Source organism: Apteryx mantelli, chromosome 2, assembly GCF_036417845.1.
Source record: "Apteryx mantelli isolate bAptMan1 chromosome 2, bAptMan1.hap1, whole genome shotgun sequence".
NCBI classification, from domain to species: Eukaryota; Metazoa; Chordata; class Aves; order Apterygiformes; family Apterygidae; genus Apteryx; species Apteryx mantelli.
Genome location: NC_089979.1, coordinates 25,157,328 through 25,181,109, shown reverse-complemented (window position 1 = coordinate 25,181,109; position 23,782 = coordinate 25,157,328). Strand labels below are relative to the sequence as shown.

The 23,782-nt window shown below is 38.3% G+C and overlaps 1 protein-coding gene across 2 annotated transcripts in view; it reads right to left on the bottom strand.

The window, feature by feature from the left end:
* Nucleotides 1-23,465, bottom strand: part of MTDH (metadherin) — a 33,695-nt gene extending 10,230 nt beyond the window's left edge. Inside the window, exons 1-9 of one of the 2 annotated variants that reach the window (XM_013941895.2) lie at nt 22,825-23,465; nt 16,445-16,549; nt 12,788-12,869; nt 12,141-12,320; nt 10,472-10,540; nt 7,675-7,917; nt 4,874-4,960; nt 2,731-2,829; nt 308-435 (exon numbers count right to left, since the gene is read on the bottom strand). In XM_013941895.2, the coding sequence (XP_013797349.2) occupies nt 308-435; nt 2,731-2,829; nt 4,874-4,960; nt 7,675-7,917; nt 10,472-10,540; nt 12,141-12,320; nt 12,788-12,869; nt 16,445-16,549; nt 22,825-23,232 (1,401 nt within the window). In that variant the 5' untranslated portion in view covers nt 23,233-23,465. Of the gene's footprint in view, nt 1-307; nt 436-2,730; nt 2,830-4,873; nt 4,961-7,674; nt 7,927-10,471; nt 10,541-12,140; nt 12,321-12,787; nt 12,870-16,444; nt 16,550-22,824 lie in introns of both variants that reach the window. The other variant, XM_067290341.1, reaches the window with a different exon arrangement.
* Nucleotides 23,466-23,782: the final 317 nt, after the last annotated feature.

The window sequence follows — 23,782 nt, the reverse complement described above, 5'->3', positions numbered from 1 at the left end:
CATACAGAATAAAAATATTATTAAAGAGCAATTACGAAGAAGGACTGAAACCTCTCTTAGTACACAGTGACAAGGTAATACCTTATATTAAGATGAGACAGTAAGATTTGACATGGAACTCATTAGAAAAGAGTGGATCCTATTCTCTCAATAAGAACATTTAACATTTCCTTCTCTGTGTACACATTAACGTAATTGTGCTGCTTTTATGAATGCAACAGAAATGAGAGATGCCCTTTACTGTCATTCTTAAGTCATTTTAAGAAAAGGCAGAGTTATGGAGCTTAGGAGAAAATACTGCCTTTACCTTCTGAACATCTGATAATGTCTCTTCAGGCTGTGGAACAGAAGCAACTTTTTCTTCATCTACCCAATTCCCCCACTCTTCTGCTGGTGCGTTCCAGTCAGAGCTGGGATCAGCTGAAGAAAGTCCATCTGCAAAGATTAAAAAGATTTTCAGGAATGCCTTCTTATTCTAATGGTGCTCTTAATAGCTTAGAAAAAAAATGCTATGCAAATAACCATTTCTTGATATCAAGATATAATATACTCATTTGCCACATTTCTGAAAAATATAAAGATTTTAATAGCAAGTGGAGGACTTTGCAAGTAATAAGTAAATGTTAGCTATTTTACAAAGCAATGTGATTACAAACTAGTCACAGCAGCAACTAGCTAGACTTAATTGCTTTGAGACATTTTAATAGATTATGTAAAGAGGGACAAATTTAAGAGTTGTTCTCCATCTTAAGCCTTCTTCCCAGCTGGTGAAGAAATCAAGATGAACTGTGAATAACGTTGATCAATCTTACTTTTGGTATGAATTCTACAGAAGTGATGTATCTGAAAAGGTAAAACTTACAGGATGACTTTTGGCTTAGTATCACTGACATTCTTATATACCTTATTTTTCTCTAAGACTCTGCAAGCCCCTACTCTGTTTTGCCACTAGCGTCCACTTATGATGGCATACATTTATGTTGTCATGAATGACAGATTTAACAGGTCAATTAGTAGAAAGTTACAGAAAGCTGGTTTCAAAACTGAATACCTTATAACAGAATCATAAACACAAAATAAAGACCAACATTACAAATACTTCTTACTCTCAAACTATGCCAAATAGAGGGAAAAGATTCAAAGCTGGTTTGCAAACTGTGGCAGGATTCATTTTAAACATCTGAAAACTTAAGTCAAAAGGAAAAGCAGTAATAAACCCAATTACATTTACTAGCAAATGTTCCAAAACCAAAATTTCTATGATTACTTAGAATACTTTTCCATCTCTTCTTTTTTAAGTATTTAGGTAACATTTTTACATCTACTTTGGACAGTATATGCAAAAATTTACTGATCTGAATAATGAACTGCTGCTTAACATATCTAACAATTAATAGGCTTATCTATTGCCTTCTCACCAGTTTCTTAAAGAAAATTCTCCACTCTTTTTTAGAAAATGAAATATTGGCAGTATCTGTACATGTAAATTTCCTTGTACTCAATCTGCTACCACAGTAAGGTGCATCACAGTAGCTTGAAATTTAATTATTCCCCCATTTCTCTTTTAGCATACTTCAACTACTTGAAATCTATGACAAAATGACTTTATTAATAGAAGCCATAAACATTCCACACTCAGAAATGTGAATTAACTATGCTCTTGCTAATACAGAAAAATGATCATTTTCAGATGATTAACTGAAGTATGCTTTACTTATCCTTAACCCAGATAAGAAAAAAGGTAAGTTCTGAAATTATTTGGTATCAGAGTGGTCATGCCAGAATTGGTGGAATCAGTAATTTCGTCAAGTGCTTCCAATTCTACTTTTGCACGTTATCTTCTCTCTAAAAAGAGCTTCTTGTTTAATGACTGTAAAGCAACCTTTGTGGTCAGTTTTTTCTTTTTCTTTAAAGTTAGTCACCTGATGACAGACACTACATTACTGTTCTTAATTAAACATTCTTAGATTTGATTAAATGAAAATATCAATTACAACACAATTCAAAAGGTGAAGTTGGGCTGAAAGCTTTCTTCACAAGTAGTTTGCTAGTAAATATTTGGATATGCCTGTAACTTCATTATACTACAGCCCTGATTTTGGGAGAGACTGTGATAAGAACTACAAGCATATAATTTGAAATTAGCAGGAAGGGGAGAGTAAACACCAACTTGACTACAACTCCCAAGTAATCCCAATGACCTCTATCCAGTAATTTTATGCCTATTAAAACTTCCTAATGTTTGCTGAATGAGGAAGCAAGTTGCACTACATACAAGAGTCTTATGTCATATTTTCAGTAAGATACAATATAATACAATACATAAAAGCAAACTCAGTTGTTCAAATACAATGTAATACCAACACATCTTTTCCAGTCTTGCAGTAGATTTTTCCTAGAAGTCGCAGCAAATTAGACTATTTTAATTCATTACCAACTTTTCTAGCAAAAGCCAGAACTACCCTAAAAAACATGAGCTTTCTTTCACTTTGAGTTTTGATAACCAAGTATTTTGTCTAAAAATGTAATAATTATTTCTTATCATCCATCAAAATACTTTTCCCTCCAATCTGCTTTCTTCAAATTGATATTTAGCTTTACAAAAGTAAAACATTTAATTTTTTCTTCAGAGGCTAGCTACTGGCTAATGCAAGTAGCTAATAGAAGTAACTACACTTTAAAAAGACGGAAATTACAATTTTTGTTTATGAGCATTTTAGAGGAACATACTTAACCCAGACCATTCGTCATCAACAGGGGGTTGAGCATGACTTAAATCCCACTGAAAATCAGAAGTACCAGCCTGAGAAGCTGACTCACTGTTGGATCCTGGAAGGGAATAAATACAATTGTACTTGTTAGTTACAAACTTCATGAATTTTCTTGGGTAAAGAAATTCAAAGCAAAATAAGAAAGGAAAGACAGAATGCTCAAAGAAAAAAGTATGACTCTAAAGACTGCACAGAAGGACAGGAAATCTACTAAGCTCTTCAAAATGAGATATATTCAGAAAACAAGGGAACTGAAGATGGAAGATGCAAAGTTAAGTCAGGAAAAAACAGGAAAAGGGAAAAAAGAAAGATAAGAAAAAGGACAGATCAGGAGAAGGATAAGATAGATAAGAAGGATGAGAAAAAAAGGATAAATAATAGCATTCTATATGACTTACAGCAGTCTCCTTAAACTGGAAAGCCCAACGAATTTTTATGGGTGGTAAAATTATTTACCCTGTATCAGTAAGAATTCTTACAGAGAGTAGCTAAAAAACCCAACCAAACAAAAAACCAAAACCCAATGATCCAGAGTGCTAGGAAGAAATCTGATAAATTACACTGCATTAAATTATTCATTACTAAGGAAACATCCAATTCTCAAGTAAAACACTTCAGGAACATAAAAGCAGCATGATGCATAACAAGCAACAATAAGGCCAATACCAGTCATGATAATAGGAAGTACTAAACACCTAATATCATTATTTTAAGACCATCTGAAAAATAAGGAGTCATGAAACAAAAACAATTTTGGGAAAAAGGACAAAACCAGAAGAACTTAAGTGTGAGACCATAGTGAAAGAAATTAACATGTAACTTTAAGATGAGACTTATTTCTGAAACAAAGTTTAAATATGAATATAGTTATTTGGTTCTCTCTACTTTATAAACATCTGTGCAAAATGGCCCCTTTGCATCACAACATTGTTGGCTAATGTGCAAAGATGATGAATATACTTCGTTGTCTTTGTGCTTCTCTCTAAATTAAGGTTGCAGTGGTAATATTGAAGATGAATCCCAAACAAGTCATCCCACTTTATTTACTAAATTTTTTTTTTAAGTGTTAGCCCAGAGATTGAACTTGAATTTAAATGGCTCCCCTAGTAAACGTAACTTTCCATATTAAAACCCTTTCTATAGTTAAGACTTCTTTTTTTTCTTCCTGTTCTTTAAAACAAGCTTTCTGTCAGTCTTCAAGTGAACAGCTGTCAGTTCCTTGAAAAGTCTGATAATTATACCTTGGCGTATATAACATCTTTGCTATACTGGCACAATGTACATGTAGAAACTGAAGCACTAATGTGAGCTGTAGGACACTGAGCTCTAGTTTCAGTTAACAGACTACAGACTGCAATAACAACAAGTAAACATAGCCTTAAGTGCATAAGCACTTTGCCAGCTACTTCCAAAAAGAAGATGGCCATGCCAAGGTTGCTAGACCATGGCAGTATACAAGCAAGAGCAGAAAACTTGACATACTATTCCTTTACTAATAGATTGCTATAACACTTAGGATGTCAGTAGTTTTAACATGCAAAAGTTGTTAGGAACCCCGTTCTGTACTTTACAGCAATTTCACCCTTCGAAACAAAAAAGTACAGAGTTCAGATTTCTCACCCATTCTAAAGAGCAAAGACTCAGGAGTTCAAATCCTGCCTAAGGAACATATTTAGAAAGTAGTGCTTCAGTTTCTTGATGAAAAAACAGAAGTTCAGAGTAAATAAACTTTCCTAGAAAGCAAACTTCAGATCTCCAACTTGAGACAAAGCAATGACTGAGCATTTCCTTATGCCCATCATTTAGACTGAACACACAAACAGGAAGGATATGAAAAAGAATAGGAAGTATCACCTTCTGATTTAGCTCCTGATTATGAATTTAAAACAATGACTTTATTACATAATTTGAATGTAACTACAAAAAAAAACCCAAAACCAAAAAACCCTTTCCAAACTCTCATAAAACCTGTCTTCAATTTGTTTACAGCTAGACTATTCTTGAAGAGCAATGGGAAAGATGCAAATTAATAACACTTGGCAAATTCTATTCCTCCTGGCGGGGGAGAAGCGAGGGGAAAGTCTTTGGGAGGGTGTACATACCAGACACTCCAGGAGTTAATCCAAATGAAGAGAAAGACGTAGAATTCTGCTCAGAGGTATTAATCCTTGCATCCACATTCCAAGCAGCTGTGGGGGAAGAAAGACAAAAAAAGAAAAGGAAAAAAAGAAGAGCTAACTTCCCACTGCTGGCATTGTTGAAAATAAAGTTAGCTATTTAATGATGAGTGGGGTCAGAAAAGCAGAAGCAGCTCCAGCCATATTAACATTTCACATAACTGATGGCATTATTTCACTTACTAAGTGACAATCAGTGCTGACAGAGATACGCATGTATGAATGTTCAATTTGAAACAATTTTTCAGCTAAGGTATTTCTCCCTCTATAGCCATTTCTATATATAAACTTTTTCCAAAGGAGAAGACTGTATTTTGAGTCCCATACTGTTACATTTTTCCCCATTATTGTTATCTACGTTATTAAAAAGCATATTTATTAACTCTGTAGAGGGCGCTTGGCTTGGAGCAAATTGTAAATACGTCAAAGAACAGAACTGACTTCAGAATAGTTTATGACAAATAGGAGATACTGATTAAAAAATAAGATATACTTGAATGTTAAATAGAAGGTAGAAAAAAAATAAGCAGAAATAATCAGTGGCACAAATGTGTCCAAAGAAACAGCTGGTTAGAATGCTGCTCTAAACAAAAACTACTGGGGTTACAGTGAACTGCAAACAGAATAAATCAGCCTGGAAGGGACCTCAGGAGCTCTCTAGTACAACCTCCTGCTCAAAGCAAGGTAAGCTCTGAAGACAGACCAGGTTGCACAGAGTTTTATCAAGCTGCGTCTTGAAAACCTCCAAGGATGGAGACAGCACAAACCTCTCTGGGCAACCTGTTACAATGCCTGACAGTCCCCACGGGGAATAAGTTTCTCCCTTCTCCAGACTGAATCTCTTGTTTCAACTTGTGTCCATTGTCTCTCATCCTCCCGCTATGCACCACCGTGAAGAGCCTGGTTCTGTCTTCTGGGTAGAGCAGTACCTCACAGGTACTGGCAGGCTACTGTTTGGCCCCACTGAAGCCTTCCCTGCTCCAGGCTAAACAAGCCCCATTCTCTCAGCATCTCCTTCCTGGACAAGTGCTCCAGTCCCAACCATCGTGGTTGCCCTTTGCTGAACTTGCTCCAGCTGATCAATGCCTTACCTGTAATGGGAGGCCCTAGACTGGATGCAGTGCTCCAGATGCAGCCTAAAGAGTGTGGAGCAGAGGGGGATAATCGCTGCCTCCCATCTACTGATTCCCATTACGACAGCCCAGACCACTGCTGGTGTCCTTTGCTGCCAGGCCACGTGGTGGCTCACATTCAGCTTGCTGTCCACCAGGACCCTTTCCCAAAGGGCTGCTCCCCAGCCAGCCAGTCCCCAGGTGCGGGGTTCTTCCTTCCTGGCTGCAGGGCTTCGCACTTTTGTCCTTGTTGAATTTCCTAAAGTGCCTGTTGGCCCATTCCCCTGGCCTCTTTAGGTCCCTCTGGATGGCAGCCCTGATCTCGTGTGTATCAACTGGTCTCCCCCCTCAGTTTGATGTAATCTGCATATCTGATGTGAGTGACACTGTCACCACCTCCAGGTCATTGATAAAGATGATAAACAGGACAGGTTTAAGTACAGACACCTATGATACTCCCCTTGTTAGGAGCCTCCACAAAGTATGATACATCTACCACTACCTTCTGGCCCTGACCAGATTTTTACCCATCTAGTTTTTCAGCCATCCAGATCATAACACCCTAGTTTGGACACAAAAATATTGTGAGAGACAGTGTTGAAAATCATACTATAGTTGAGGTAAACAACAGCCATGGCTTCCCCCTCATCACCAAATCCAGGCATTTTACCAGAAGGCAATCAGCCTGGTCAAGCATGATTTACCCTTGGTAACGTAACAACCTCAAGCTGTTCACAGTCACTAAAAAAATACTGCATTAATGCAGAATAAGGTTAACAGGAATATGAAACAAACCTTTGCTCTACCCAGCAATAGTAATGCTTCTGATGGAATACCAGGTCCAGTCTCAGGCACCACATTTCAAGATATGTGGGACAAATGGAAGATATCTATATTAAAGCAACACTGCTGACTAAAAAACAAACAAACAAAAAACCCACCACACTAGAGGAAACTAGGACCACTTAGACTAGAGACTGGGCCCATAATGTAGTATTTGCTAATAAGAAGGTTGCTGCAAAGACAAAAAGCAGTCTCCTCTCCCTGTTTATTCTGGACAGTACAAGTGGCAATAGTCTAAAAACTATACTGGAAAAGACTAAAGAAAAACAATTTGTAATGGGAAAAACGGTGAAACACTTCAAGAGACTGTCATGAGAGCTGAACAATCTTCATCCATGGAGCCTAAGCAAACATCCGTCAGAAATAACAGAGATACAGTAGATCTTGTATTGGATCAACAGAACTGATTTACGACCCATGTTCTAAGAATACATTCACATAAAAAAAGTTACATTTCAAAGTTATTTAACATTTACTATCAGAATTTTAGAAATCAAGATTTTTATATCACTTTCCTCCACAGAAAGATTTTTCTTCAGATACACTGCAAAAAACCAGCTAAATCAGAGGCGCAGAAAATAAACCATTACGTCAGAACTTACAACAAACAGAAAATGCTTGAATCGCGTTTCACTAGACCATTCAAAGATTTTTCTCCTTTTTTTTTTTTTAAAAACATATAAGCATAAAGCTATTCAAGAGATTCACTACTAAGCATTTTTACAAAATTATACTTCTTAAATGAAGCAAAATTCTCTCAGAATAGCTTACCAATAGGAGTGAACAAAGAACGTTCTTTCCAGGGCCTGCCCACCAGGGTTACGCCCCAGTCTTTTCCATTGCCATTAGCATCTCCAGTATCCTGGCCCCAGGCTGATGTCTCTGTCTTCCTCTTCCCAGCTGTAGCTGAGGACACAGATGTCCATTTCTCCTCCCCTACACCAATCTGTGAGGAGATTTTTACAGGCTTCTCATTCCAGCTTCCTCCATTTACAGTATGGCTTTCATTCAATCCTGGAGAAACTTACATAAAAGCATTATGAAAGCATTATGTAAAACAAGAACCAGACGAAGAATTGAAATATTACATACATGCACATATACTTAACAATAAAAAAAAGCAAGTACAAATCAATAGCAGCTTTGCTATACAAGTGCAATATAGAAGAGAGCTGCTGCTCTCAGATGATTTTCCAGTTCAGATGATAATCACCATCTGTCTACTAACTTGATGAGTGAGGATACAACAACACCAAATTATGCTCTACTCTATGTCCTCTTCCTTATAGGGCTAGTATCTTGTGGCCACCAGTGCCTCTAGATCATAATAACAAAAAAAAAGTGTGGGGGAGACAGACTGCCAATGCTGCCAGGTCATTTCTCTTATCCAACAGGGAATAAGCAACTTAATGGTTTGTGGGAAGCCCCATGCACTGAACGGGACAATTTTTCTGCTTTGTAACTATGGTGGCATACAGAAGTTCTCCAAGCAGGAACTGAAACAAAAAAGATCAAGGAGTAGAAAATGCTTCCCAAACACTATAGGGACTTTTCAAGGAGCATAGCTATTACACTCAAGTATAGAGGCCATTAAATTTAAAGGAAAAAAACATGGTAAAGCTCTCTTAAACTTTAAGTTATAAGCAATGTATTCTATGTTACACTAATGCAAAAGACCGCAAGTTTTTATCTACAACAGTCTGTCCTACTGAGGAATTACCAGTCATAGCAAGTTTAATGAATTCTTTGAGAGAATTCAGTAGTACACTGAGTAACACAGTATAAGGATCATTATGAAATCTTTTTATGTCCTTGCAAAATGTGAAGGTCACCTGGTACACCCAGCCTGATCTACATATCGCAAACAATTCTCAACAGAGAAACTGCTGATTTAAACTGATTAAGAAATAATTGCATACTGCGAGTATAACACTTAGAGTCAACCAAGAACTGATGCATAATTCAGTCAACATCATATGCCAACAAAAGCTATGACAGCTATGATAAAAAATGACAGTCAGACTAAATATATGAATTTGAGAATTAAAATATCAGACAACATGAATCTGCTGCATCCAAGGCAGCCTTATTGCCAGGGAAATGATTAGGTGTGATATACCTAAATAGTTTGAGTAGACAAATCCTATTTCCAAACTCAGACACCCATAAAGTCATCATTTCTATACATAAAAACACTATCCTTTCTCTATACAACTTCAGAGCACTTGTATTGTTTGTGCCACTCAGTGTCCTCTACGGATACCATGATGCCTTAGGGGCAGGCAACAACAAAAATAGCAAACATACAGAAACCAAGCCGTACCTTGGTGAAAAAAAAATTCTTCTGTGACCTTCCAAGAAGACAGCTAAAGTCCTGAAGCAAGAGCTTGATTATTCTGTTTATCATACTAGTCTCTCATCACTAACATTTACTGTCTCTATAACCAGCAACATTTCACAGGATCACAGGAAACTTAAGGTTGGAAGGGACCTCTAGAAGTCACCTGCTCAAAGCAGGGCTAACTTCAAAATTATACCACATTAGTCAACTTTTGGAAATCATTACGGCTGGAGAGTCTACAGTATCTCTGGACAACACAGTGAAGAGTTCTCTTCCCACTGGCCAATCAGAATGTCCCTTGCTCAACTCGAGCAGTGCCTCCTGTCCTCTCATTACGCATCCCTGAGAAGAGTACAGCTCCTTCCTTCTGTGCTATAGTTCAAAAGGTTTTCATGTGAAGCAAAGCTCTGAAAAACTAGCAGATAGCGATTCACTTTCTGGATCTGGGTGCTCTTAATAACTCAATTGTCGACTTGCTTAATTACACAGACTACTTTTGGTTAAAGCAACACCACTAACGTTGGCTTAACATATAGCTATGAATAAGAAAGAACTATCCTGATTTCATTCTGACAAATTAATTCACTTTAAACACAGTTGGATCAGTATCTCATAAAAAATGCTAAGATTCAACACTCGCAGTCGAAAAGTGGCCAAATATTTAACAATTTTGTGTATGACATATATAATATTCTTCTTAAAACGAATATACCTACAGTATGCCTCTCAAAGGAGCATGTGAAGAACTGAATAACCCATGTGTACACAATCTGCAGCAAGCACAGATTTCATTATAACCAAGACTGATATTTTTGAACTCTAATGTAGTTATTTACACTAAGGTTTTCTTTTGGCAAACAATTAGTTAACATAAAAAGTGAGCAAGTTCATAAGGCTAGCATGATGATTCTTAACTGGAGCTTGAGAATAAGCTTCTTTGCTGTATGAGTAACAATTGGTATAACACGTAATCTGTTTGAAAATTAGAGATATCGTATCATTCTTTTCTATATTTTATACATATCTATACATGTAACAGAAACTGTTTTCAACTTATCAAGAAGCAATTGCAATTTAGAAGTATAACATTTGCATAGCCAAAAGAACCAGCTGCATAATAAAGTTCCAGATCAGTAACTGTACCACATCCTACGCTGATGATTTGTGTTTTCACTTTTGTACAACACTTCTAGTTAATTAAGATGCCTAGTAATGAAAGTCTTCTACCTTGTGGAATTGCTGACTCTCCCTTTGCAGTTTTAGAGTTGCTAACTTGTACATTCAGAAGTGTGTCACCTGATCAAGAGATGGGAGAAGACAGAGTAAGTTTTGCAGACAGCAACAGTTGTAAAAATAATATAAAAGAGTATTTATTACTGACACACGAAGGGGAAAAAAGGGGGGGGAAAGTGCAACAATATCTTAAAAGTAAATTAAGGCATTACTAGGAAACTTTAGAATAAAATTAAATGTTCTGATTTTTATTATTTGTGCTTATTTTATAGACAGACTGAGTTCAAAGCTGACTTAGGGCCTAGGAATTGAGCAAATGTGGATTTCAAATTCTAGCTAGTTTCCCAGGACTGGCAGGCAGAAACCCAAAGCAGAAGCTGCTATTTTCAAGCAAAGGAGAACTCTAAGTCTTTCAGAAATATACAGCTATTTCTAACTTTCACCTTACCATGAAAACACTAGACACAGCTGAACTCTTTTCAAATTAATCTGGTACATGGTGAGCTATAAGAACACACGATGTGTTATGGACTCTGCCTAGAGAGGTTACAGAAATCCTGGATAACCACAGAATATATAAACAGCTGCAGTTATGCATTTCTTGAAGCTGTTTGTATGTAAAAAGGCAGAGAAAAAAAACACAAAAAAAATGACTGGATTTAGTCCTCAAGGACAAGAGCCACACACTCAGTAAAGATGTCAGTGCTAATAAAAAACACCAGTGAGCTAAGGCTTGCAACTCTCAATATATTGTTACAAGGTACAAGATAGCAGTTAGGCTCAGTCTTTTTGCCACTTTGCTAGAACACTGAAGTTTCTTCTACTTAAAGTACCAAGTATATCAATACATTAAAAGTACATAAAAAAATCTAAACTGCTTGGCTGTGTCTTTAGACTCTTTTAGCTTCTTAAACTACTTCTCAATCGCAGCCAAATAAGAGTTGCTGTGCCTACATGTGGTTTAAACCAACCCAACCCATGACTTTTCTGGAACAGTAGCAGCCATAAAAGCTAAAGTTTGCAACTCCTTAGTTACTCCTTAACTATAATAATTGGTTACTAAATCTCAGTCAAATGTGCCTGATTATTATGAATAGGTTTAGCATAGGTGCTAATAAATCAGATGCTGAAGCAAAAATCTACTTGTTAAGCAGTTAGACCAGTGAATGACCTGAATGAATAGAGAACTCATGTGCATAACCTTCCTGCAAGCAAGCATTCAGAAAACAGGGAGCTGGTGCTGCCTGCAACAGTGCTGAGGGTGCCTTTGAAGCCTTTGAAGTCTCCAGAAACATAAAAGGCAGAGTCAGCAGAAGCACAAATGAAGGAGTAGGGGCACATGCCTGTGCAAGTCCAGCTACCAATATATCATGTCTCAATGGAGAGAGCACTAGTGTTGGAGGCCAGTGCTGCAGCCACTTACTTCAGAGTGTTCTCCGCAGAGCTTTACCTGAAAGCGCAGCTCAAAAAGAAAATGGAGGAGGGCATGGGGGTGGGTGGGGGGAAGTTTTACACAATGCAAAGTATCTTTAAATGACTTGAAATGATTTCTCAAGAGTACACCTTCCCTACATATCTAGGATACATCCAAACAGAGTCAATACTTTATACAATCAAAAGACATTATCTTTCTAGTATTCATCCACACCTCTCTCTACCATACCTTTATTTTTTCTGAGACCGACCGGAAGTGATGGTGTAGGCATCAGTTGTTCAATGGATACAGTAACTGCATTTTCCATTCCTTGGAGATTCAGCTCTCCTGAGCCAGTGTCAGTCAATACCTTGTCTCGCTTACGTTGCTGTCGCTTTTCTCTGTTACTGATTTTAGTTTCCCAGGTTCCTAAAATATCCCCCCAAATAAAAACATCACCAAATAAGTTAGACAGTAGAAAGGAAAGAGTTTGTTTCAGATCAAACTGAAGTCTGAATCTATGTTAAATTTATTTAAAAATTACAGACATGGTAGTCAACTTCAACATTAGTATGAAAACATGAGCAATTCATTGAAGATTAAGTTTTTCTGGATGCAATGCAACAATACTTTGCTTCACTGAGAAAAACATGAACAGCATGAGGGCCCTATTATTCATGACTTATCTCAGGTTTTGTAGGTTTAACTGTAATAAAACAGTTGAAGTGGAAAGTTCTTGTTTCAAAAGTAAGATTTCCAGGTATAACATGCAACTGTGGAGTTACGACAAAATGAGTTTCCCGTGTTTCTTTATGAAACATACAAACAAGTAACTCTTAAATAATATTTAAGCCAAAATATGTCTGATTGCATTTGTGTGTGTTTGCGTTCAGTACCTTCATCAACTTCCTTTCCATCTAGACGTGACACATCCTGAACCGTTTTAGCATCTCCCTTTGATTTCTTTTTTTTCTTTGACTAGAATAAAAATAAAACGTTATCTTAATAATTACTTACTGATTGCATACTAATTCAGAATTTCCAAAAAACAGAAGCAAATTTAAAACAGAATTCCCTGATTAACCCTCTGTACAGACAGTCACTTTAAAATGAAAGGGATATTAAACAATACTGATTCCTAAATATAAATTAGGACTACTGAAGTAACATGGAAGAATTACGCAGTATGCAAATGGCGGGTGAGGGAAACGAGTGCTTATGCTACAAAGCACAAAGATTGGTGGAGGAAGCTATACTGATGGCACCACAATCACAGAGGAATATGAACTGGTTGGCAGACAGACTCCACTCAGGCAAAATCTTTTTTGTACAGAAGGAAGTATAAAGTTATACTTTGAGGAACAAAGAATGCCAGTGATGCCTTTAAAAGAAAAAAGTTGGGGGGAGAAGGGGGAAGAGGATCCCAGCATGGAAAACTACTTTGAAACAGAACAGTGATGAGAGTTTACAGTGTAAATTCACAGTTTTTTCAAGTTATCACCAGCTACTGCTGCTTGGCTATTCAAGCAGAGATAAATGAATAGGAAGAGATGAATTTACCTCTGCAAGATGTTTTGGTGCAACAGGTAGTAATATACCATGTTAAAAAGATGAGGTTGAGAAAAAGTTGTACAAAAAATGATCCAAGGAATTGAGATGACATATATCACAGAATGCCTTTGGGTTTAATCTTTTGACAAGCTAATGTGATGGCAAATTGACTTGATTACCTCCTTAGAAAGAAAATACAATATTGAAAGACTTAAACCTAGCAAAGACAGGTGTAAGAACTACCAGATAAAACTGAATGAGAAAAACAGAAGTTTTTAAAGAAAGATGGTTATCTACTCAAATGAATTAAGGGGAAGCACTGGTTACCTGTCTCTTAATATCTTTGTAACAATACAAATATTGAAAATAAATTTGCTTTCCTAACCTGAGTTACTGGAACTTGGTACTTAACTAATTTATTCATCACCTGCCAGCCCAACTTAGTGCTGTAACAGTCACTATCTCTGTAACACAACTGATTGAAGCAGCAAAGACATTAAAGGTGAGCAAGTAAACTAGCCTATCACTTTGCAACAGCCCCATTCATTCAAACCAGCTTAAAAAGATGCCAGTGTTGGCTCTGCTACCAGCCAAAACACACGAGGAATCGGCAGTCCAGCCAGAATTTTAAAATCTATCAGATGCATGGGCCTCCACGCAGGAATAAACAATATAAGTAAGTCTTTCTTCCTCATCTTTAACAATCTGTTTATTTCTAGTATTCAAGATAATTCAGTTTTGTGTATCTGCAAACAGAATTCACAATGAAGTTTTAAGATCCTGCAATTTCATCCAGAGAACCACTTCTTAGAAGCAGTCCGATATATTAAGAAACAAAACAAACAGACAAACAAACAGAAAAATCCCCCCCCCAAACACACCCTGCACTGCTCAAGATACAAAAATGCAAAAAAGGGAAGACCCCATTCAAAATGTCAAGAGACATGATGAGATCATATATCATATGAACAGCCACAATCCTGACATTACCCAAATTTCTTTTTCCCCTCTAAGTAGAGCAAGAAGATTCGTTTATTCTAAGTTTTATGTTCTGAAAAACACATGACATTTACAACCCTGAAGCAGTGAAGAAATGCAGAAACACAAAGTGAGCACTACTTTCATTGCAAATGTATATTTAAGTGAAAAAAAAAATCATATCCTTCAGATCATAGCTATTTTTTATATACATATATATATATACACACACACACACACTACATGTATCTCCATACACACACAAACACTACTTAATCCCACCCATCAACTTATGCTCCCAAGCAATACAAAGAACAAACACCTATACAGGACCCCTTAGAACTTTAGGAGGCTCATGTTACAAATGCAATGGATGCTATGAGTGGCTTAATCAAATAGTTAATGCCTATAACGTTACCTGCACAAAGCTTAAAGAAAGTCCTTGGGGCTGTTCTTAATTGAAGCAAACATGCTCTGTCCACGCTTCCCCAAAGTGAGGTGAACATACAATCTGTCGAATGAGCATCCATACCCATGTAGCGGTACTGATTTCCTGGAGCTGCAGCTTCAACTTAGCATTTCAAAATTCAAATTACTACGTTTGCAATCTTAAGCCAAGGCTAGAGTTTAGCATTTTAACACCCTACCTACTTGGAAATCTGCTTAAGATACAGTGAAAGTTGAGAAGAAAAAAAATCAGATACTCTTCAGGATCACATTTTATTCTGTCCTTGACAAAGCACAAAGTTAATCTGGTATGTGTTTCATGGAGAACAGAGTAGAGTGCAGGATGAAAGTTTAAGGCAAAGCCATTTCACAGAAAAGTCTTTTTATTTGCCAATGTCTCGAAAAACTTCTATAGCCCTATAGCCAGCTAACAGGATATGTTGTCTGTTAGCCAACATACTAACTGCAAAAATAACTAAAGGGTAGTCAAGTAAGTTAACTGAAGTTCGAGTGAGCTACAAAAATAACAAGCTATTGGTGTCTCACTGTGTAAGGCGAATTGTTTCTTTTTCCAATACTCCTCAGTTTACTTATAGCAAATGCATTCTGTGAAGAGAATTAATCAATTCTACTAATTAACCCTCAAATACACCAAACGGTTTTAATTAATTTACTTTGTCAAAAAGAAAAAACACACATATTTAAAGGCTCTCGAAAGGCAAAAAGTTTTATCACAGCTAACAGGATAAAAACAACGCAGCAATCTTTACCAGAACATAACTGGCAGCCCAGTCTTCACTATAGCACAAACCAGAAGATGTATTATGTATTTTCAGAAATCCAGGCCAGTAGGAAAATTTCATGCATAATGTTAGCAAAAGAACCAAGACAAAAATCAGTTTTGATCACAAGCCTATCATAAATATATCTATGTTGACTAGAAGTGACAGCATTTATGATAAGGCTAGAAGAAATCAGAACTTACAGTGCAAAAATATCACATTGCCATTAATACGGTTACATTTTAGATAAAGCTATAGACCCAGCTTTAAAAAGCTTTAAATTTAGCTGTTTAATTTGCATAACAAAAAGCTGACAGAAGACTTCAAAGCTCCTGTTTGTCATCAGAAGTTAGGAACTCTAATCACTAATGGCTAGATCTGACAAAAGAAATATGCGAGAACATGGTCTTATTCTTTGAATAGCAGTCCCTCAACTGTTAGATCATTTACAAGCCCCTTAACAATACTATCATTATGTAGCATCTCCACAGAAGCAAGCAAAGATGAAACACAAACTTTATTTCTGTAGACTTAATGTGAACAGAAATTTCCGCCTTTAGCAGAGTTTTTTGTTTTGCTTCATTCAAATATTCCATGATAACGCATGATCTCAGAAGTTAAAGAAAAATACTACTTTAGCTCTTTCCAACACCAAATTAGGTTAGTACTCTTCACAATAAGAAAGATGTCTCTTCACGGAAGAAGAAAGACAATTTCAAATCACAGGTAGGGTTTTCAGATACAGAAATAACACACATTAAACTTTGACATTGTAATTTCAAATCCATAACTGACCTTCTCATTCTTCTTTTCTGCATCCAAAGGCTGCTTTATGTTTTCTCTACGAACAGTCTGCATTATTTCATCTTCAGATACGTCAAGGATAGACTGTCCATTAGGCTGTATAAACAATAAATGTGAATAATAAAAAACGTGGAGAAAGCAGATGAAGCAAAGTTCAAATTACATGATTACTGAAATGCAACTATTCATTGACTGAAAAATGCTCACAAGATTACTAAGTAAATCAGACAAAATTTTGGACAGGCAGTCAAAATACTCACTGCAATTCTATATTAACCAAATGTATGAATGAGAAAAAGAACACAGAAGTCTACTCATCTCTTACCAAGCCTATCCAACACAGGAATTACTTATCAAAACAAATTTCTGAAAGCTACCAGCTGTATGTGCCATAAGTTATCTAATTAACAGAACGCATTTAACACTTTGCAGCAGTTTGGCAACGGACTGATTTTTTAAAATAATTTCTAGCTTAAAAAAGTCTCTGCACTTTATTCTCCAAGCACCTGTGCAAATCACACACAGCTCACTTCCTTCACAAGTTAAATTTCACAGTTGAATAGAAATTAGAAATTGAACATGAAGCATGAATAAAGGACATTCTTCTGTTCTTTTCAGATGGACGGACTTGCATATACTCATTACATTTGTCCACTACTTTCGCCTCACATAATAATAATGGGAAGAAAATTACCATATGTTTCTGTGATAAAGTTAAAACTCCAGACAATCATTAAATTAGTCTTCATCTTCACCTTTGATAGCAAAGGTGCATGCCTTAGCTTATATAATACCTATACAGGACAAAACCATAATTACAGGGTTTTTTTAAAGTCATGTTTAATGCTAACTTCAGTCTAAGCTTTTTGTTATTGTGCTTAACTCCAGAACAAATGAAAATATGCTAAATATTATACTACTGTAAGACATTAATCTCACTGAGCCAAAAGCAATTGCCAAAGGCAGTAACTGACACCGGGTGCAAACAAGTTTCTGGTTATACCACATTCATAATGATTCAGATATTTAATTTTCAGTCTTAAATTTAGGATGTTAAGCATAAAGAACTAGTCTATGTAACTGCTTTAATGTCTGAGACAAATACATTTTCTGTGCAAAGATGATTTTTCATGTTTAAATAAAATTTAAACCAATACACATATTATTTTTAGTTGTTTATTTAAAAAAACGACCTTAATTCTGCATCACACCAATTTGATTGCTTTAAAATAAAACAAAGGTCATATTACAACTTAGTGAGAGCTACTCTTTTAAAGACTAAATCTGAATCCCAGTTTAACTGGTACAGGGTATTAAGTCTTGCTATGGTATATTATGCTTACAAAGCACCCTTGACATATTTCACCAGTGCAGAACATAGTATTGCTTAGTGTAGTTAGTTAGCATGCCAACTTCTTATTTCGCAACTATTAATAGAAATTGAAAGATCAGATCACCTAATCCCTCTTCTCCTGCAATGAGCATAGAGTTTTAAACTATATATTTTACATCTAAGATACACTACAACTCTCTTGGTATTCTGAGAATGGAGTATATTTTATAGACCTGCATCTCAAAACTCTGTGTAAAGTTCCTCTCAGTAATAGATTCTACAGGGATACCAAAGATCTGATGTACAGTCTTCAAAATAACTTGTTTCCAGAAGCATTTCTTGAATCTCTATTTTCTCCAGGTTCCACACGGCTGTATTATTTGTGGGTGATATCTTTTAATTCATTTTAGTACCCATGATGTTTAAGATCTCAAGTTCGAGATATAATGAAATATTATTTCTAAGCTATTTAGTAGGATATTTAGAAAAATGATTTGATGAATCAGTTTTTGGACTTACGCTAAAAAATGTCTGTAACCAACTTTTTTCTTTAATTCTGTGTCTTGTTTTACTTCACTGGTATTACATACATAGAGTTTGGCTGTTGTGAAATGATCCTGGATTACTGTACAAACTAGAAATATCTTAAGTTTGAAAACCAGTTTCTTTACCCCTCTCAAAACAATCTGTTTCTCAGAAGTCTTGTTCTAGACTAATTCATGTCCATTAAGAACCCTCAGGTTGATTCATCCACATGACTGCTTAAATCACTGTCTAATCATCTGATCATGTTGACAATGACCATTAAAAACAAATTTCAAAACTAGTACTTTCATACATTTTTCCCTGAATATTTGTAATATTTACCTCTTCAGTAGAAGGTTTCCACATTTAATTTCTGCCCACAGATGAATCATAGAATTTTAAGCAAAATTTCTGTGGACATTTTTGCATATACCAAAGATGGTAACAGACATGGGAAAGGGGAAGGGAAAAAAAACAAACCTGTTCTACAATTTTTTTTTTTAAAGACAACTACAACCAAAAAAAGATTGCAGTTTAAAACTTCACAGCAACATTAACATTCCACCAACAAAATTAATTCAGTCAAATACCACAATGTTGTTATTATATTCCATCTTTCCTCTCAATCCTTAAAGATATAGTGAAGATGGGACATGGTGAAAAAAAATAATCCTGTTAATAATAATACTCATTTCTGAATGTTTCCAATCTGTCTGCTGATTTTAAAGGTTTATTTAAATTTTTTTCCACTCTCATTCATTTTTGAAAGTGTTAAGATAGAGTGCTATGGATACTTCAGTTTTACAGTATTCTCCAAGAAACGGTAATGAAATTGCTATCATCTGCTTCTTGAAAAGCTAGACTAGTCACAGCCCTTAGTTACACATTACAAAGATGGACATACTTGGAATGTTTTGGGCTAATGAAAGAATCTGTTTATTGTTTATCACTACTATTTTCTGCAATATTTTCTTGAGTAAGAAACTAGTGCTCTCTTTGAGCACTGGACAAACCTACAGTCCTACTTCTCTAGCAATCTGACACTTAACATATACACAGGTACCTATGAAAATAGTTAAAAATTTGAAAAAGTCTTTATAAAGTCTATTTTTAAGCATAATAAGAATACAAAGAAAACTGTCGTCTGAAAAAATACATTCAAGCATGTGAAGCAGTAAGATTTTCCACATGAATGCCAACGCTTTTCCTAAAACTAAGTTTCAATGGCTAGCCTTTACTGTTAAGGTATACTTGAAATGATACGAAGTGCATTGTCACGCATTTTCTGCATTTACAAATAGACAGTATGAATGACTTTCTGAAAGCTGGAGCAGAGGAGAGAAAATGGTTACTCTTATGTTTCTACAGTGCTTTGCAGATTGTCCAGAAGTCTGGTAAGAATAAACTTTCAATAGAAAAAGGTGAAACTAAAAAGCAGCAGAGGCAGGCACAGGAATTTTTCACAAGGGAGAGGAATCAAAATCAAAGATGTTGCTTGGGAGCAAAAAAAAAAAAAAAAAAAAAATCTTAACAGGGGTCAAAGGACTCTGAGATAGGACAGGAGACAAAAAGCTTTTCCTCTGCCAGGATTTAAGAAAAGAGAGAAAGTAGTTTGAAGTTTATCACACATGTACCTAAACAGAGATACTAAAGAGAGGTCAAAAAGATACTATAGAGAGATCAAAAGTAAGGATCCCATGACACCACCTTGCTGCAAGCAGTTGGAGAAAACCAGAACCGGCTCTGTAAACTACTGTGTTTATGAACACTGAACTATTTCAGCTTCATTTTACCTCAGTCTGCCTATAGGAAGTAAATAAACAGAGCCCAACAGTTGTTAGCATATCTAGTCAACATACTGCTACTCAACTAAACTTATTTTAATAAAAGTATTAGGTAGGTTGCACACTGAATAAAGCAACTGAATAAAGCCAACTGCAAGAAACAAATCAACAGGCTTCCTCAGAAAGGGTACAGTCAAGAATATTTCTGATCCTCACTGATCAGTTATGCACCACCTGTCATATAATGAGCTCAGTAATTCTATATTGAAATAATCATATAACTTTTAATTAGGCATCTGCAGTGTGCTTTTTAATCCACGTAAACCAGTTGTTTTAAGCTTTCTGAAATGCTGGCAATGGAAATACAGACCCTGGCATAGCAAACCCTGTAGTAAATCTACTGGTAATGGGCTTACTCTTTTCCCTTCAAAGTCCTCATTATTAGCATCAGAGATGTACAAAGATATAAGCTGAAAACCACTACACAACCTACAGGAAGAGTTTTTGTTGCATCTTTAAGTTTTCAATGCTATTTCGAATGTTTTTCAGGTGAAACAAAGTCAGAAAACATTTAGGGGGAGCATGCTAATAGAGGTTCCAATTAAGTTATCTGGATTATGAGCATGAGGCAGGCCCATTTAGCTTTACCACTGATATAAACTTATTTGCTCTATAATTAATGATTTAGTTTGTGCATTTTCTTTTTGGAAAACACTTTTTTTTTTTAAACTCTGCATGGACATAATGAATGCACAGTAGTATGAAAATGACTTAAAACCCCCTCAAAATACTGAATGACAGGTTGACAGCTGAAAACTGTTTTACTCAGCTTTGACTATGAAAATACTTGGTCTTACATGGCCTTAACTTTCATAATTCTGTGCCTGAGTAAATTAGTCTTCAAACAGTACAAGTATTTAAATTCACCAAATACAATGTTGGTTAGTTAAATATGTTTACATACAATTAATACAAAGTTTCCTTTACGAAGCCCTGCACTTCAGATCATTGTCAAACTAGTAGCATCTCTTCATCCTATCTTCTGTTGAGACAGTTTTTAATGTCTTCAGTGATGACTTGCAAGAGTTTATGCTGTTTTTACACTGGAGTTAAAAAAAAAAAAAAAAGGGGGGGGGAACTAAATTATTTCTGGGATTATGCTTCCTTTAGGACAAAGACTAACAAATCTGTTAGATTTTGGAGGATCTGCCTTTCAAGACGGCAAAAAACACTGCATCTTCATGTCTTCTCTAAAATGGAGACCTATCTATACTTGAAAAATTCTGAATCAGAATGCTGCTTCTTCTTGGTGCTCAACTTTTAGTTTCTTGCAACTTGCAGAATCAACTTCAGTAGTTCACTGGTCACCAAGGACTGTTTGGTAGTGTGTGCAGACCTTCTTTTTTTGAAAAGATATTCTAGCCTTAATTTCTCATTAAAAAATTACACATACCAAAATACAAACTTATCTCAGGTCTCAGCATTACAAAAGAATCAAAGGTACAACCCACTTTCTCTCCTTTTGCAGGTTGTCAGGTAAACAACTCAGATTTTATATTGCAAGATACACACATTTAAACTACAGTTATGATACGCCAGGGGACATCTGCTGCACTTTCATTCCTATAATCCATTTGGACATAAATAGGATTACATTCATACTAACAAAAGAAAAGCTATAGAAACAATCCCTTCAGCCCCAAAACTCTGATAAGTGAAAACTTTAAAGGGACTAGTCAATAATTTCTGCATTCTATTAATTTCCTCATGAAGTACAAGCATATTAGCAAGCACATAGGGCTCCCATACCATATACTAAGATTAAAAAAAAAGGGGGGGAGGGGGGACAGGAATGATCTGTTTTTAAGGAGATACTAAGACACAGATTTTAAAGAAGATGATCCTTACTGTAACTACTAAATCAGACAAATTCCTGCTGAGGCACACTCATCAAAAGATTGATCTTAGATGGTCTGCTGAAAAGATGCAGCAAAAATCCTTCCTGAAGTTTGTATCATTACAGCATTTATGGGTCTCACAATGTCGCTTCCACTAGTCTATACCTGCCTGGACCGCAACTCTTGGCTTGAAAACCTAAACCATACTAAGGTCTCCAACACCAGTTCCTAACCGAGTAAGATTTTGACTAATAATAAATACTGCTTTCAAATACTTCATAGTTCCACTGAAAAACTTCTTTAAAAAAAAAGAGTACTTTCCTCGTTCCCCAGATTAACAAATAATTCTGTGTCTGCCACTCTTTTAGGCTTTTAAAGCAACTGAGTAACCCAGACGACATAAGTCAGCTCCACAACAGAGCCCGGCCCCCTCCCCCTCAGCACACACAGGGGAATGTCACTCAGGTAAATTGTGCGTCCGCTCTCGGGGGGGGGCTGCTGCCTCCAGACTCCGCGGAGGTCCTGCCCCTTTCTCTTCGGGGCCTATTTAACAGGTAGGCGTTTTACCGAGCACGGGGCCCCGGAGAAAAGGCCTGGGGAGAACTAGCAGCGTTGGGCTGCTCGCCCAGACGCCCTCCCACTTCTCTCCTGCCTCTTCTCCCCCTTCCCGCAGGGGACTCGCCGCTGCCAGGGGAAAAACAGCCGCCGCCTCTATCGTCCCCATCGTGCCCCGCCAAGGAGCCTTTCGTCACCCAGTCCCTCCGGCCCCCCGCGCCCACCCGGGGTCCGGGCCTCAGCCCCGTCCCTCCGCGGCGGCGTAGCCCCCCTCACCCGCGCCGCTTTCTCCACCAGCTTCTTCTTGTTGCGCTTCTTCTGCTCTTCGCCCTTCAGCAGCAGCTGCCCAGTCCCCGCGCCCGCAGCCGCCTTGCTCGGGCCCCCGCCGCCTGTCAGGCCCGGGCCGGCCGCCTCCTCGCCCTTCCGCTCCGCCGCGCTCCGAGCCCGCTTCTTGCGGAAGCCGCCTCCGCAGGCCGCGGCCAACAGCAGTCCCAGCAGCAGCAGCCCCAACGCGGCCGGGCCGACCAGGGCGAGCCAGGTCGGGAGGCCCTGCGGGTCGAGGCCCAGCTCCAGGCCCAGCTCGGTGCGCAGCAGGCCCAGGCCGCCGGACAAGACGTCCCGCACCCGGGCCGCCGCCTCCTCGGCCTGCTGGGCCGCCGCCTCCTGCCAGCTCGCCGCAGCCATCGCTGCCCCCTACCCCGAAGGGGCCGGAACCGGGCGCGGCGGCGAGGGAGCGCTCAGGCCGAGCGCATCGCGGCCCCGCGAGAGCCGCGCTCGCGTCGCCGAGCCGCGCCGGAGCCGCCGCGGGGGACGGAGCCTCTGCGGGGGGCGCCGCTCGTTCGGCCCGGAGGCGCCCGGGTCCTCTCCTCTTCCTCCCCTCCCTCCGGCCCGCGCGCAACGTCACCGCCCCGCCGCTGCCGCAGCGCGCCGCCGCCGCTGCACGCGGGCGCGGGGTGACGCCTCAAGGGCGGGCAGCCGTTGGGCGGGCGCTGGGGCAGGGCGCGCGCCGCCCCCGCCGCCCCCTCGGCGGCCGCGCGGAGCCCCGCCCCGGGCGGAGCCGGCCGCGCTCCCTCCGCGCCCGCCTGGGCGGAGCCGAGGGCTGCAGAGGGGGAGGCGCGGCGAGCAACCTCGACGTGGCAGCGGGCAACGCGGGGAGGGCGGCGGCGAGGGAAGGGCGGGGGCGGGCGATGGCCGGGCCAGCAGCGCCCTGAGGCGGCTGGGGCGGGAGGCCCCG